Source organism: Vicia villosa, linkage group LG5, assembly GCF_029867415.1.
Source record: "Vicia villosa cultivar HV-30 ecotype Madison, WI linkage group LG5, Vvil1.0, whole genome shotgun sequence".
Classification (NCBI taxonomy): Eukaryota; Viridiplantae; Streptophyta; class Magnoliopsida; order Fabales; family Fabaceae; genus Vicia; species Vicia villosa.
In genome coordinates this window covers 3,434,633-3,450,205 of record NC_081184.1, presented here as the reverse complement: position 1 = coordinate 3,450,205, position 15,573 = coordinate 3,434,633, and the positions used below count along the sequence as shown (strand labels likewise).

General features: G+C 31.5%; 1 protein-coding gene across 1 annotated transcript; it reads right to left on the bottom strand.

Moving 5' to 3' along the window:
• Positions 1 to 1,518: 1,518 nt before the first annotated feature.
• LOC131601169 (DEAD-box ATP-dependent RNA helicase 15) lies at positions 1,519 to 8,497 on the bottom strand. Its single transcript, XM_058872932.1, has 12 exons — positions 8,347 to 8,497; positions 8,148 to 8,269; positions 7,047 to 7,147; positions 6,178 to 6,350; positions 5,826 to 6,057; positions 5,580 to 5,698; positions 5,232 to 5,288; positions 4,963 to 5,147; positions 2,552 to 2,696; positions 2,352 to 2,435; positions 2,168 to 2,231; positions 1,519 to 1,864 (listed from the first exon to the last, which is right to left on the bottom strand). The coding sequence occupies exons 2-12, from the start codon at positions 8,255 to 8,257 to the stop codon at positions 1,854 to 1,856; spliced, it is 1,281 nt and encodes a 426-aa protein (XP_058728915.1). The 5' UTR covers positions 8,258 to 8,269; positions 8,347 to 8,497; the 3' UTR covers positions 1,519 to 1,853.
• Between the last annotated feature and the right edge of the window lie 7,076 nt (positions 8,498 to 15,573).

Genomic DNA, 15,573 nt, shown 5'->3' with positions numbered 1-15,573 from the left:
ATTCGAGAATGAAATTAAGGATTCTTGTTGTTTCTTAGAGAATTTGGTAATCTTAGCAGCGGTGATGTTTACTATTTTCACACTATTTTTTTACACTATATCGTATATGTCATATTCATTGATGCTAAATTAAGGTCACGTCAATTTTTCTTTCTTTTAACAATCACCACAAATTCTGGTTCCATTTGCTATTTTGTCTTCTTTTTTTTGGCTTTCGCACTCTAGTTCCTAGAAAAAAGAGGCCTCAATAATCCAGAATATTTTATCATATCTTTTCTCACCACATATTTATGATTGTTCATTAACCATATATTGACCAAACTTTTTTACAATGTTAACCAAATTTATTTACTGTTAATTAATTTCATATATTATTCATGTATGTTCATTAACCATTTTTTAAATGGTAACTTGTTTCACATCATTAATCAACTTTATAAAAAAAAGAATGTTATTAACTTTTACTAATGTACACACGTTTGTTAACTAACTTATATACAACATTAACCATAATTTTGCACATCCTTAACCAACTTTTTTAATAAAGAATGTTATAAACTTTTTCACTATTAATCAACTTTATAAAAAAGAATGTAATTTTTACTAATGTATGCACGTTTGTTAACTAACTTATATACAACATTAACTATCGTTTTGCACATCCTTAATCAACTTTTTAATAAAAAATGTTATAAAGTTTTGCACATCCTTAATCAACTTTTTAATAAAAAATGTTATAAACTTTTTCATGTCTGGTCATTTATTAATCAATTTATACACAAAATTAACCATCATTTTACACACTATTAACCAACCTGAAATTTAGTGTCAAAATAGCATTTTTCATAAATCATATACATTGGGAATTGTAATTTTACTCCAACCAAACAATCATATTTGTAAATTCTTAAACTTGTCTTAAGTTGTAAAGAGTGTAAATGACGATAATCAAGTGAGTCGGGTGAGACCAAGAAAATATAGTAAAGAATAGATAATATAGGTTGAATGTTGAAGTGTAATCCAAATCCAACACATTTAATTTCAATATTTACATTTCAATTAATTTGAGTTTCATTTAGTTGTTTCGGGTGATATAAATACTAATACTGAATGCAGACCAAAGACCATATAATGAATGCACACCTAAAGGATATCCTTAAGTCACTAGCTTCATCTTATAGCAGACCAAAGACCATATAATGAATGCACCCCTAAAGCATATCCTTAAGTCATTAGCCTCGTAGCAAACCATATCAGAGTAGACGGACTACTAAGAGACACCAAAACGAGATTGTGAAGTTAAGCATAAATGAAATTGAAATATAATGATCCCCGTATTCTGTACAACTCATTAATATGAACCGATGGTTGAGTCCAAGTACAGTACCGAATCCTCATATGTGGAGCACCAATCAGTTATCACTGCCCATCCCAACTAGATCAAATAAGTATAATAAACAATTAGCTGATCAAAAATCACACTAACTACCATTACTGAGTCAAAAATCACACTAACAATTAGCTGATCAAATAAGTCATTTTAATTTAAACTATTAGGCAGCTTGAACAACAGTGTGCCACTACTGAAAATGTCAATAAAAATACAAATGAACTACATTGTAATTGTGTCTAAATAGATGCAAGAGAGCATACAACATATTGAACAATGGGCACAATCTAATCCCAAAACTCGGGAGCCAATCAACATCCCTTTTACTTCCTTACGATTGAAAGAATATCTTTCATTAAATATTCATTGTTAAAATGTTCAAAATGATGACAAGCTAACTAATCCATCCCTAGTAGGCAATAGATCATTTGCATTTATGCCTCCAAATCGTCCCAAAACTTCATCAATTAGGCACTGCAGTAAACAAAAAGATATTAGATTTATGAGCAAGATAAATCCCATTATAAAGGCATCACACTTAGGAAATATTTATCAACTCAATCTTTTCTGCTTCAGTTTGATGTCTAAAAGTGTTGGGTATTATATGCTAACATCATAGTTGCAGTTCAGATCAATTATTGTATGCCAAAACCATACTTGCAGTTCTAATAAACTTTATCATATGCCAAACATCATACTTCCAGTTCTGGTGAACTTTGTGCATCCACTTAACAATTTAGGTCATTAAGTACTAAGCAAATAGAAAAATCATCTTACTGTATGTGGAGGTGTCAATTTGTTCAGGAAGCTCCTTAATATCAACCTCAAACCTAGATTGCACCTGAAATCAGAGTTTAGATATTTGTTAATCAAAGCTTTGTTGGTCAAAAGGGCCCTTTCCATTTTCTCAATTGAAGTAAACATTAAATCTTAAATTTCCATGAAAGTGAAGTTCACTAACCTGATTAAGAACTTCAGAGTCACCAGCAGAAGACACAAAGGTAATTGCAAGCCCCTTAGTACCAAATCTACCAGCTCTTCCCACCTAGAATTCACATGTTGATAAAGCATATATAAAGAAATGAACAAAGGTCATATATACGCAAAAACAATGTTTACAGTTACATTAAATCTTAAAATTCATTTGATCAAAGTACTTACCCTGTGAAGATAGGTATCAGCGGAATCAGGCATGTCATAGTTGATGACTATATTAACACGTTCTATATCAATCCCCCTTCCTACTAAATCTGTTGCCACAAGAATCCTTTGCTTCCCCTCTTTGAAGCCCTTGTATCGCTTCAATCTGAAACAGACATGTTAGCTAGTTATGGAAAAATATTAAGACTGCAATTACTGCAACTTCAAACGAGTGTTCACAGAATTTTATTTCATTTCAAAGTCACAACTAACATGGATTCTCTTAACCATTCACCAAATACAAACAAAAAAATTAACAAAAAGAGATCTGTCTTAATAATAATAAATAAAACTTAAGTTAGTTGTACAAATAAGAGGAAATAAATCTATGCTAATTTAATCCAAGAGCATTGTTAAATCTCTTCTAGCTTAACCAGAGGTCCTAGGTTTGAATACAGCCCTGGACACGCAGCAGTGTTAAATCTCTTAGGAAGAGTTTGCCGCCTATTATGGTCTTACAAAGCTCAAGGGATTAGTCTCTGTAGCTGCGCGCAGAGGATACCCGGTTTATACCCACACATAAAAATCTAGGCTAATTTAAGAAATAACAGAAGATCATGAACAAAACAAGCCCCAAAAAAAAAACACGTAAAGTATACAAGTAGATTCACCAAGAAATAAAATGGTATGCGGAATCTGGTTATTTAGCACAAAATATGACTTTCGATGGATTAAATAACCAGCAGTAAGGATTGCATGTCTCCAAAAATTTAAAGGCCACACACCACATTAACTCGAGGTAACAAGGAAAAATGGTATCAAACTTAAATGTTCATCGAGAAATAAAATGCCATGCAGAGTTAGGTTATTTAGCACAAAAATATAGCTTACGGTCGATTGATTATATAACCAACCAGCAGCAGTTTGCATCTCCCCAAAATTTTAAAGGGGCATTAGCTTGAAGTAACAAAGAACGGGTTGTATCAAGAAGACAGCAATGTTTTCTTTCTGCATTGCAGTTCTGTTATGGAGTGAGTAGACAACTAGATTGAAGAATCATACCTGTGGATGACATAAAAGACTTGAATTTGGAAGAATAATACTTCTACCATTATAACTTTTCTTAAAATGGGAACTGAGCAACCAATTGGGTAGAAAAGAATTCAGTAATATTTCAAACAATTCACAGACCAGTGTGGAGAAACTTGACAATAGCCGGCAGTTAAAACTTTTGAACCATCTGTAAGGGTAATGAAATAAGGATTTTTGTAGGAGATAAGTTTGAGAAAAGGGAAGCATTACAAACAATATCTACCATTACAATATTATTTATATATATATATATATATATATATATATATATATATATATATATATATATATATATATATATATATATATATATATATATATATATATATATATATATATATAAGTGCTATTAAAATATATATTTTCTTAGTGTCCGCGTTGCTAAAATAGCGGCCGCATCGCTCCCCGCTTCCGCGCCGCTCCTATTTTGGGGTTGACCGCGCCGCGCCGCTTTCCGAGATTAACAACATAGGTACAGACGTGGCCGGAGCTATACAAATGGTGGCTGATACTATACGACAGCGGCCAGATAAGACTGGAAACTGTAAGTCATTGTGATACAGCACAGAAGAGGAAAAGGGAGAGCAAGATAGAGCTCTCCCATACCAACTTGTGAACTTGATAATAAATTATAATAGAAATTTTTGAATGCTTTAATGAGTAACACACTCAGCAAGAGCAAATATTTATATAGTACATGGTAAGGACAATTAACAAGAGGAATTATAACTAACATTAACTTTTAAAGTTCAAAGAATCTAAGAATGCTATGAAGCCTGTGATATTATGACTTCTAATTGAAATTGGAAAGTGGAACATTGATTACATTTCATTTCTAGTACAAATAAGATTTCAATCTAGAGTCCTATAATAGTAATTTTCTTAGGGATTGCTGCAAGTGCATGACACCAATATATTAAAAAAAAACACAATCTTTATTTCATATACTATGATAGGTACATCAGCTTACAAAACTACCCAAGAAATTATCTAGCGTCATAGGATCCAAGAATAGTGAATATTTTGATTATAACCCCATATTTACCAATGCCAAAAAATGGTAACATAAGCAACTCTGTCCCCTTTAACAGACATCCACAGCAAATAAAACATACCCAAGAATGAAAAAGAAGAAAAATTAACATTTGAAGAACATAACAAGATGTCTAACAAACATTCAGAAAAATTGTGATTAGCAACAGAAATATATTTTAATTGACTGATGAGCATGGAAAACATCTTAAAATGTCTCAATGTTAGAAAATATTAAATCAGCTTAAAGAATTAAGAATACACAAGACAAGGGATATGCCATCAATTTCAAAAGACCTAATAAATACCTTTCTTCCTGTGACATTCCAGAATGTATGCATATTGATGGGAAGTTACACTCAACAAGCAACTTGTTCAATTCTGCAGCTCTGCTAACACTTTTAACAAAAATAACAACTTGGTTGAAGTCAAGAGCATCAAGAAGGTCATTCAGCTTACGATTCTTCTCTGGCTCTTGTAATTTAATGTAGTGCTGAAAAAGGTGACAAATGAGTAAAAATTAATAGACGAGAAGATATCAACAAGAACAAGGAAAAAACAAAGTCCACAAGCATACCTGAACAAGACCATGAAGAGTCAATTTGGCCTCATCATCTACATAAATTTCCATGGGCTGGAGGAAAAAGATAATGAATGAGAAGATAAACTTTGATTAAAAAAATCAGTTTTTGATCTATAAAACAGAATCCTTGCAAATTAATACTAAATAGGATAAAGAGTCAAAACAAAACAAAACAGATATCTGACCATAAAATCAACAAAATGATTTAAAACAAAAGAATTGATTGACATTCAACTAAAAGCGCAATAACTTGAAATGAAAATATAGCAGTGTGAACAATAAGAGGGACAATGAAACTGCCCTCCCATATACAGTCCAAAAATCACATAAATAGAATATTACATCTTGCATAAACTTCTTGCAAACAGGTCGAATCTCTTTGCTGAGTGTAGCTGAAAACATCATCACTTGTTTATCATGTGGAGTCAATTTGAAAATCTCTTGAACGTCTCTTCTCATGTCTGCAAAGGTCCAAATGGAAGATATATTAAGAAACAAAAAAAAAAAACAGAAATAGATTAAAAATTGCATTTGCAAATTCAACAAAACACGCTCAAATTAAAGGGGGAAAAGGAGGAAGAAATAGACCGAGTGATTCCAGCATCTTGTCACACTCATCAAGTATAAAATGCCTCACATTCTTCAAACCAAGGTCTTTATCTCTAGTCAGGGCAAGAATCCTCCCAGGTGTTCCAACAACAATGTGGGGACATTCGTTCTTGAGCAAATCTTTGTGAACCTTGATATTAACACCACCATAGAAAACAGCAACTTTGATATCTGAAAGATATGTGCTGAACCTCTCCACTTCGTGGCAAATCTAAACAAATCCAAAAAACAAATGAAGCATTTTGTAAGTATGCACATGTACGCATATGTTTGTGATAGTTTGTATTGGAAACACTCTAGATATATTGCATCCAAATTAATGATGACATACCTGGTAAGCTAATTCTCTTGTGTGGCAAAGAACAAGTGCTGCAACCTGACCAGGAACAGGATCAATTTGCTGAAGTGTTGACAGAACAAAAACAGCAGTCTTTCCCATGCCAGATTTTGCTTGGCAGATGACATCCATTCCCAAAATTGCTTGAGGGATGCATTCGTGTTGCACTAATGAAGAAGCAAAGAAAATTGTAGTGGACAAATCCTCAGTAAGTATATATGATCTGCCAGATCCTTTTAATGTAAAGGTTTACCAACCAAGTTTTGAGATGTGTTCATAGTATGCTAGTAATGATTACCTGATTAATTCAAAGAAAAAAGATTAGATGATGGTGAATAATAATAATGAAACAAAAAAAAAAGATACATGAGAACTAACAGGTGAAAATGCGAAATTCATACACATTGGAATAACAATAATTTAGAGGAATTGTGATTAAAGGACTAAATCATACAATGATCAAGGAACTAGACTAGTAGAGACCAAAGAATAGGGTGCTAGAGAACTAAAGATTGTATGAGAATTTGTACACATGTTAGAGGGGAAAAGAGTTAGTGAATTATGTGATGAACAATTTTAAGAGTTTAAAACAGGGATTTCACTTGGCAGAGTTGATAGACTTTATGTTATGTAGTTCTTTTCTGTTCCTGTGTCAGATGTTCTTTTAACCACATTGATTAGCAAGATTCAATCATTGACATTGTGTAAAACATATTGAGAATGGTAACAGAAAGTAGAAAATATTAGCATCAATAAAAAGAAAAGTAATAGTTAATAAAAGCCCAAAACATGAGAAGCCGTAGAATTCATTAGACTCTTTGCCTATACTGAATGGTATAATGACAACATGTAGTAAAACTTGCCTTCTGAAGGATGCTCAAATCCTGAATCTACAATGGCTCGAAGAAGCTCTGGTTTCAACAGGAAGTCTCGAAATCCCGAACTATGGATCCCAACGTAGCCTCTGCACCACAAAAGAAAATAAATACACTGTGAGGAAGAGAACTCAAAAAAGTGGCTTTTGAACGTTATTATTGTTTGATAATGAAGATTACACCAATCTAATAAAATAGTGGAGATCGCTACCCCAAAGATTATAAATACAAGATATATATATATATATATATATATATATATATATATATATATATATTATAATATGTAACATATGTAACATAGGTATGCATATACATATAAAAAACAGAAACCAATTAAATTTGATGGTCAAAATTGGAGAGCGCAGCTTGCAGGAAATCACCAGAGTTAAGCAGAAAAGAAGCTGATGGGAACTGGGTACACATGAAAGAAATGAAAGAGGTAACACACTCGAAGCTAATACAACTAAAGGTGGAAATTTAGTTCCCGCTATTAATAATTGTGTGCTTTTTAATCGCACGTAGTGTCATGTCATAATTCCAAAATAAGATTAGTTTTTACTACTTACCATACATTATCACATTGTACCATGCTTTAACTATATTTAATTATAAAATACATAATAGATACTAGTTCTCTAGCCAAAACCAGTATACTGATTACTTCAAAAACAAAACAACAAAATAAAGAAATAGTTAAAACACCATAGAACCCAAATTTTTTCGCAGTTATAACACATATACAGTCACTGCAATTCACAAACCACGACCAACACATAAACATCCGACAGCTAATATTCAAAGTTCACCATACTATTTGGAATCAAACCTACTAAAGCCGGGCATAAATCATCAGATCTTCACCCAATAACTCAAATTGAAGCAAAATCTTTACTAAATTCACTATTAAATTTTCAGGGCACTATCATCACATTCATAATTAATCTACAACTCTTTAAACAGAACCAGTTAATGCCAATTGAAGTAAAATAATAACTATTATTATTACTACTACTCCCATAAACAATATCAAATTACTACATATATACAAAAAAAAAATGGATTACATAAGAGAGAAATGAAACTTACTTCTTGACGGTTTCAGTAGCTGGTTTAGCAGAATCAAGAGCCTTTTCATCCTCCTCTTCATAGTCGATGAGCTCTTCCTCGTAAACCTCAGTTTCTTTCAATTCACCCATTTTCTTTGTTTTCTGCAAGTTAGGGTTAGGGTTTTCAGTTTCAATAAGTGAGAATTGAAGAGAGAGATAGAAAGAGAGTAGAAGCTAACCTTTGAAAGCGCGAAGAACTAGCGGCTTCTTCTTCTTATCGAAAATGAAAACCCTAGATCTGATTTCTGGGTTTTAGGGAAGTGACATGGAGCAGCAGAGAATGGAGCGGAAACAAATAGTGTGGATGATTTGTTTGATAGACGAAAATACCCTTTTAATTTCACTTGACGTAAGCATGCACGACACGACATTCTTAAAATTGCTCGCAACGTAAGAGTGGGTTCGATTTATTTTTAACGAATAATCTTTTCTTTTTTAAAAAACCTACATTGTTGGTAAAAAAAAATTTGAGACAAAGTACTTTTTTTAAAAGTAGAAGTTTACGACTCTACTACTAATTATCCTCTCTACCCAACAAAATTTATAATTTCAAATTCAAATTATTAGTTTATTTTTTATCGTACCTGATCAGAAGGATCGTCAAGACTTGTTTGGAGTTGGGTTTTTGAGAAGTGAAGGGGGAGTGTACCTGCATGGTACTCCAACGCTAAAGTAAGAAGACGAGCAAAGGAGTGCCAGTGCGAGTACGAGCTAAAGGTTAGAAGAATTTGAATACCTGACCCTCTAGTGAAAGAGGGTATTATGATCTCGCTACTGGACTGGATGCCCAGGCCCAATTAGGAGACTGTCGGGTTTCTTGGGCGGAAATATCGGAGGTGCGTGAATGCCCTCCGTCCTAGTCAACCACTCCGAAGTGTACGGGAGACGCGGTCTTTTAGGGACCACGTGGACTCCGCATTATTCGGGGGGTTGGATGTGAAAGAACCCTACGAGGAGAAGGGTCCTCGGCAGAGAGGATGTTCACGGGGAGCACCTATGTCGGGCGCCAGACAATTCGCGGGGAGCACCTATGTCGGGCGCCAGACAGTTCGTGGGGAGCACCCATGCCGAGCAGAGAGTAGACGAGCAGTCTTTGCCCTTCATGGGCCATGAGATGGTTTGGACCTCAAGGTTAAGGGGGCCGAAAGTAGATTGAGCCGAATTTTGGCCCAGTCCAGAACAATTTTTAGCATGGATGGTACTATCATTTTAACTAGGCAAAGGCAAATATATTTGTGGTTAACATTGTTGTAATATTAATTTGAACAAAATATAAGTTAAATAATATATTCAATTAATAGTAAACTTATAATGTTAAAATAGGGAATTTAATTCAATTACACAAAGAAATTTTACACTTAGTACATAATAATTATTTCCCAAAATAAATATTTAATTATTTAAATTATATTTTATAAATTTAAAATAAATATTTTCATTGGTTCAAATAGTTATCTCATGCTTTTGTTTATTTTTGTAAAATATTGTTTTTTTTCATATTATTGATAAAAAGTATTTGTTCTCAGTTTATGACAAGAGTTTAATTTATATGCACTGACAGTGTAAAATTATTTTACATTGTCATTCAATAAAAAACAAATAAAGTGCACTGTCATTAAAAGAACTTTTAAATTAAAATATACTTTATTCTGATACAAGGTTGTGATTGGTTAACAGTGTAAAATTATTTTACACTGCCAGTGTATGAATTTTTTTCTCTTATGACAAATATTTATGTAGTAGAATAAGTGTAAATTTTTTTTTGATAAATAACTGTAAAATATTTATGCAGCAAAATAAATATTTATGATAAATATTTATTGTAAAATTATTTTACACTGTCGGTGTATGAATTTTTTTCTCTTATGACAAATATTTATGTAGTAGAATAAGTGTAAAAATTTGTTGATAAATAACTGTAAAATATTTATGCAGCAAAATAAATATTTATGATAAATATTTATTGTAAAATTATTTGTACCAAAATAAGTATCATTTTTAGTTTCCGATCCAATTTAGTTTTTATCTTTCTATTTTACCTCCAATTAATACTCCTAATTTACTATTTCTCTCACATTGTATTAATAATAATAATAATAATAATAATAATAATAATAATAATAATAATAATAATAATAATAATAATAATAATAATAATAATAAGAATACACAAATAACAAATAAGAATAATTTAGTAAAAGTGTTATTTTCTCTCTTCCATTCATCACATTTTCTGAAAATGTCAACTATAAAAGTTATTTCGAGACAGAGGAAGGAATCATTATTCTCAATGAAATAATTATCCACTTTCTCAAGTACTTTTAAGTGTGACATTTCATTCTCAAGTTATTATTAATAGAATAGTGGTTGAACTAATTAAAAATATCTCATTATTAAGATCAGAAATAAAAATAAAGGTTCAAGATGAAAAAATTTGATTACAAAAATTTTAAACTTTTCAAAAGTGAGAGGAAGTTAATTTTCAAAAAATTATAATGTTGATTATGACTTCCATTATTCAGTTGTGCTTGAAAAATGATGACAAAATAATTTAATAAATTATTATAATAATTATTTCCAATGCTAGAAAATATCCAAAATATTTTAAATTTATCTAATTGATTAGTAGCAAATATTTAATCTAGGTATGAATTGAACACTTAAAATGCTTTTTAACTAAGGTATGATTTGACTATACTTTTTTTTTTTTTTACTTTTTTTTACTTTAAATGAGAATTAGGGTCGAATAATATTTAGAAAAATATTTAAATTAAGGTCAAATAATATTTAGAAAAATATTCGATTCACATAGATCATTTTGAGTAGGGTAAAATAACCATCTGCTACACAAATGGGTCGATTTGGACAAACTCACATTTAAAAATAATAGATGGTAACGTAAACTAATAAAAATTATCACAAATGTTGAGATATTATTGGGATTAATATATTATTGATATAATATCAAATATAGTTTAATCTAATAATATTAAATATAATATAAGTTGTGTAAACTCTAGCCCAATCTGAGTCGTATATAAATAGTCAGAGTTTGTATCATTATTTGTACAATCAATTCAATTATATAATCATTATTTCATTTATTCTCTCCTCACAAAAAGTGTCTCACGCTCTAACAAATTGGTATCCAGAGCTTCCGGTTATTGTTCTTGATTGGGTTTTCAAGAACTTCACGTCAAATATCGTGTTTCCAGAGAACGTGAATTAATCGTTGCAAAGATGAATGGTACTAATGACATTCTGAATTCTCTTCCAATACTTGACGGCAAAAATTGGATCCAATGGAGAAAATAGACGCAATCCTTGTTTGGCTTCCATGATACCCTATAAGTGGTTACTGTAACATCCCGATTTTTATTAATATTTTTATTAATTACATTAGTAATTATATTATTTGGTGTTTTTAATAATTATTTTCTTAATTTAGTCATTTCTGATGTTTATTGAAATTTTCGCGTTTTGGGACGATTTAGTCGGTATTAGTTCGGGATAGCGGATCAATATTTAATCGAAAATTTTAATATTTTTAGTATTAGAAATATTAATGAGTTAATATTTAGCGTTTTGGGAATTTTCCGAGTAATTAAGATTAGACCTGAAATATGAGACATTGAGTTATTAGAGGATTTTATCCATATTTATTTTATTATATTATTTTATTTTATTTGGTGTGTTAAATAATTATTTAATTGTTATGAGATATAATAATTAATTAATTTTGTGTATAATTGTGTTTATTGGGTTTAATGAGTTAATTAAGTTATTAGATAGATATAACTAATTGGGCCTAAGTAGTAGAAATAAAATATGAAATTGATTGCAGGTTAAGCCCATTAAAAATAGAGATAGTAAGGAAAATAGGATTTTAGAGGTTATAACTCATTTGAGGGAAAAAGAAGAAAAAGAGGCTAGAGGAGAAGAGAAGAGGATTTGAGGAGAAACTAGAAGATAGAAGGAGATTGATTCAAGGTAAGGGGGAGAATCCTTATTATTATGGGTTAGTATGATTGGGTCAATGGATAGATTAATATGATTAAGTTTATTGTTGGTTGAAATCCATGAAAAAATTGATGTTAGAAAAAAGTTTGGATATTAGAAATTGATACATTGATGAAATTAGGGGATGATTGAAAATCACTAATGGACATATATTGATACTATATCAATTGAATAAGACACTGTACGATAATTGTGCAGAATGTGTGTTCCTATTTTTCGTTTTCTACTTACTGTAGCGAGATGCAATGGGATAAATTAGCCATGTACTGTAGCTATGTTCCATGTTCATTTACGGAGTTGTTTTCTTTTATGTTCATTACTGTAGCTATGCTTAGGTTCCTTCATGGTAGCTTATTTAACATGTTTGTAATACCATAGCACATTCCATGAGAACATGAATACAATATATTTGTTTTTTTTTCACTCACTGTAGTGATACATTTGTTTTTCCTTCATGGTTCCTTCATGAATACAATCTATATGTGATGGAAATTGAAAAATGAAGTAGTTATCTATCCTAGTTACAACAGCATATTAATTGCATTATATAATAGAAATTGGAAATGCATATAATAGAAACATGAATAGTATATTGAATTGCGTAACAATAGCAGTTAGAAAACAAAATGAAATGTAAAACAGTTCCGTTTAACCGAATAGCGAAAATAAGCGGTATAATTAGTTGTCTGGAATTTAATGAAAATTTACGTGGTAGCTAAGTTTAATTAGTAGATAAACATGGTAGTGTTATTTTGTAGAAAATGTGATATTTACAAACGGACCGAAATAGTGTGGATTTGAATATTTTTTATATTAAATATTGGTTTTGGAATAGAAAATGAATTAGTAACTTGGAACTAATGTAGTGTAATTATTAATTAGTTGATTTACTTGATAGTTAAATTAATTTCAATAAGTATAATTGATTGGAATGTAATAGATATTGAATTGATTATTTGGTTGTCGGTAACTTGCGGTATTTCGGAAAGTTGACCGTAATTGTATTTTGGCTAAATACTAATGAATTGATACTTGGTTGGAAGTATATTCTTATATTTTGTTGGAAATATGAATTAACATGAGATAGTATGATTTACTAATGTTAATTGTATTTTGTGAATCATAATTGAATATTGTTTCTATTATGTGGATTGATATCAATGCGTTGTGAATGTTGTGTACAATTTGATATATAATTCATAGAGTTGAATTATTATGGGTATGCGGCAAGTTAAGATTGATGAGATAATCTTAATTGCATAGTTGGTTGGTAATTGTACATTCATTCATGGCATAGTCGGCTTCATTGTGGAAGCGGTGAAACTGTGGGTTCACATGGTATTAGACGGTGATCCTTGAATGGAAATAGACGTAGATTACATTGATCCTTAATTGGAAACATGCGTAGTGGCTTTGATCTTGTCCGGATCGGAAGCGGCTTGGATTCTAGAGTGAATTCGGAAAGCGGTAAACTATATGTTTACATTTGGTGGCTTTGATCTTGTTCGGATCTGAAGCGTGGCTAGATTCTATATGAATCGGAAGCGGTGGAACTTTGGGTCCACATTGGGTACCACATGCATTGAGTCACATTGAGGCTATGAGATGTTTGAATATATGCATTTATGTGATTGTTATGTGTACATGAGATGTGATAATTGGATTTGGTGATGTTTAGACACATGACTTGGTAAAATATATGATTATTATGTGATAATTATAGTTATGTGTATTATTTGGGAATATAGTATTGAAATTTAATATTATACTCCTTGAGTTTTGATGTATGCTTGTAACATGTGAAATAAATGTTAGTTAGTATTATTTACATGGTTATACAAGTGTGATGAATTCCTATAACTGTTGATTGAATCATTGTATCATATTATACTTTCTTCATAATGATTTGTATTCTCACCCTTCTGTTTTAATGTTGCCCTCGTTTGGCGACATGCAGGTTCTGGCGTTTAGTAGCTTATGTGAGACTTAGCCAGAGATTTCTTCTGAGTTATTGGAGATTAGGTAGTGAGTCGATGCTCTGGTCATGTAACACTGGGTAGACTAGGCGTGTTGAGCTCGTGTTTTCTATTTGGTTATGTATTATGTTATAACTTGTGAATCTGTTTATTTGCCTACTTGTCGTTTGAGAGGCTTTAAGCCAAATATTATGAATATTATGATTATGGTTTATTTTATGTTGAGATGCTTATTGAGATATGATCATGGTATGGGACATGAATCTTTTTATGAAATACATGAGTATTTTTAGTACTTTCCGCTGTGAATGCATATTCTGTGTGAATTGTAGTTAAATATTTAGGTGTTATTTGGAATGACCAGGTGTATTGTATATTGTAGATAAATACTGTCGGTTTTTAAAAGCTTTTAGTTTTTGAAAACGTCGATGTGACGCCCTTTTGAATTATATGCATGCTTATTCTCTGATTATATGCTTATTTATTTTGGGGTATAAAAGGGGTGTTACAGTTACCGACGACATTCCCGCGCTAGCTGCAAATGCTATCGAAGCACTGAAAACTGCCTACAATGAAGTCAACAAGAAAGATTGCAAGGTTGCTTATTGCATTCAGACGGCGGTCGATGCTATTAACTTCGATAGAATCTTTCATGCTAAAACGGCGAATGAGTCATGGGATATTATGGTCAAGTATTACGAATGAGGTGAGAAATTTAAGGTTGTCAAGTTGTAGACCTTCCATCGACAATATGAATTGTTATTGACGGGAGAAGACAAAAAGATTGCATAATATGTGTTAAAGGTGTAGAAACTCGTTCATCTCATGAAGGGATATGGTGAAACCCTAATTGATAAGATCATAGTTGAGAAGGTAATTCGTACGTTAACCTCTCAGTTTGATCACGTTATCGTAGCTATTCAAGAATCCAATCAACTTCAAACCCTAAAACTGAAAGGTTTGGTTGGTTCGTTGGAAGCGCATGAGATTAGGATTGTCGAAAGGAAACGAGTTCAAGATTTGATCCAAGTTTTGCAGGATGAGTCATGGAAAAAGAATGATGGTTCCAACAAATTCAAAGGCAAAGTCGATTTCCAAAACCATATAAGAACTAGACAATACTCTAACTCTAATCTCTACTTTCCCTTTACACAACATCAAATCGCTCAATCTCTCCACTAGACCCATTCATATTCGTTCTAATGGGTTGATAGCTTTGGCCAAAACCATGAAAATTTTGAAATTTTGCACTTGTTACAAAATGGTTCGTGTAGAAAAGAATGATTTATTCTTCATCGCTGATTTTTTTCCTTTGCTGAAGAACTCAATCCCAGTTATCCCCTTCTTCGTTGTAATCGAGATTTTGAGGTAGATGATAATGATCCATTATTGGAACTTCCCAATCTCCGC

Coding starts and splice junctions, on each gene's coding strand:
- LOC131601169 (XM_058872932.1), bottom strand. CDS start 8,257: ATGGGTGAATTGAAAGAAACTGAGGTTTACGAGGAAGAGCTCATCGAC. Junction 5,699..5,825: donor CAAGATGCTGGAATCACTCG/GTCTATTTCTTC, acceptor GGACCTTTGCAG/ACATGAGAAGAGACGTTCAA. Junction 5,289..5,579: donor GCAAGAAGTTTATGCAAGAT/GTAATATTCTAT, acceptor TTTTTCCTCCAG/CCCATGGAAATTTATGTAGA.